The 1,465-nt window shown below is 35.2% G+C and overlaps 1 protein-coding gene across 1 annotated transcript; it reads left to right on the forward strand.

Annotated features, from left to right (window-relative positions):
* Positions 1-110: 110 nt before the first annotated feature.
* On the forward strand, positions 111-937 carry LOC121918704 (dual specificity protein kinase CLK4-like; the record flags this gene model as incomplete). Its single annotated transcript, XM_042444717.1, has 2 exons — positions 111-288; positions 371-937. Coding segments are annotated over 2 exons (328 nt in total), but the record flags the coding sequence as incomplete, so codon positions are not given.
* Positions 938-1,465: the final 528 nt, after the last annotated feature.

The following is a 1,465-nucleotide window of genomic DNA, read 5'->3' on the forward strand; positions in this document are numbered from 1 at the left end:
TATCCGAGTGTATAAAAGAGGTGAACCTAAGCTGGAGACAGATATAGATAGTAAAGGAAAAGAATCTATCAAACAGGCAGATCATATATGTAATGAATATCATTGTTAAGATCTATTAAGAATAAAGGGTATTATGAGCAAAAAGTTCAGTCATATATGAAAGCTAAAATTATGCCTCATTTATCCCTTGTTATGCACAGGAAACATTATTTCCACCAAGACCAGTTGGATTGGGATGAACATAGTTCTGCAGGGCGCTATGTTAGGAGACGGTGTAAACCACTGAAGGTAAGAAAATGTTATTTTCCCATCTGCTTGATTCTTGGCTACAAAAAGATATATCTAAAATCTCACCTCCTCTCTTTCTTAGGAATTCATGCACTGCCATGATAAAGACCATGAAAATCTTTTTGACCTGATTCGTAGGATGTTGGAGTATGATCCAATCAAGAGAATTACTCTAGATGAGGCATTGGAGCATCCTTTCTTTGATTCCCTAAAAGAAAGAGAACTCAGTTGATCTTAACTTCTTTACAAGAAGTGATTTGGAGTGTGTCAGTCAACACCCAGGCCTAAATACAATGTCATGCTGGTATTGCAACACCAGTGTAAGTGAACTGCCTTCCCTGCCCCATGACCAGTTCTCCTTGGTGTTATCCAAGCCAGTTCTGCAGTGTTTTCCAGCCTCTAGAGCAGGTTTTTGGGTGCAGTCAGAGGGATAATCAACCCCTCCAGTTTTTCTGAGAGACGTTGTTCAATCAGCAGTTGTCCTTTCTCCCATCAGATTTAGGCTATATTGTAAATAATAAATTATTTTGTACAGTTTATTCTGTATGTATAACTACATTTTTGTATTGATGCTATGTATCTTATTCAACTGTTATGGTCTTGATTATGGATACTTTCAGATAAACATTAAAATTTTGGTTTTCTACAAGTGATTGCACTTCTTTGAGCTACAGCTACTACTGATACAAAGTCAGTCCTGAGTGTTTTTTCAGAGTTAATTCAGTATTTGTGTAAGATACTTCTTTCAAGGTCAACATTTCCCTGGATTGTTATGTTTAGATTTTTAATTGTGTTGACATTTTAAAATTCTGTAGAATTTGACTAGAAGTTTGGGATTTTTAGCAGCCTACCATTTTATATTAGAAACATACCTTAGCCATTTTATTTAATGGTTACTTGATTATTATCAAATTAGGCTCATCAGGCCACAATCCCAATGGCACTGAAGTTGTTGGAAATATGAAAGGCAATAACAATAGCTGTAAGATTCAAGTATACTGAACCTCCATTTGAACCTAATTTGATAGTCTGCAGACTCCATTCCATCACAAGAAAATCATGCCAATTACATTACTTTGTCACTCACCCCTTTTACCTTCATGCTTTTTTAAAATAAATAAATAAATAAATTTGCATTTTTCCAGGTGTCAGGTAGGTCGTTATTTCTAATATCATT

The sequence above is a fragment of the Sceloporus undulatus genome, unplaced genomic scaffold (genome assembly GCF_019175285.1).
Source record: "Sceloporus undulatus isolate JIND9_A2432 ecotype Alabama unplaced genomic scaffold, SceUnd_v1.1 scaffold_25879, whole genome shotgun sequence".
Classification (NCBI taxonomy): Eukaryota; Metazoa; Chordata; class Lepidosauria; order Squamata; family Phrynosomatidae; genus Sceloporus; species Sceloporus undulatus.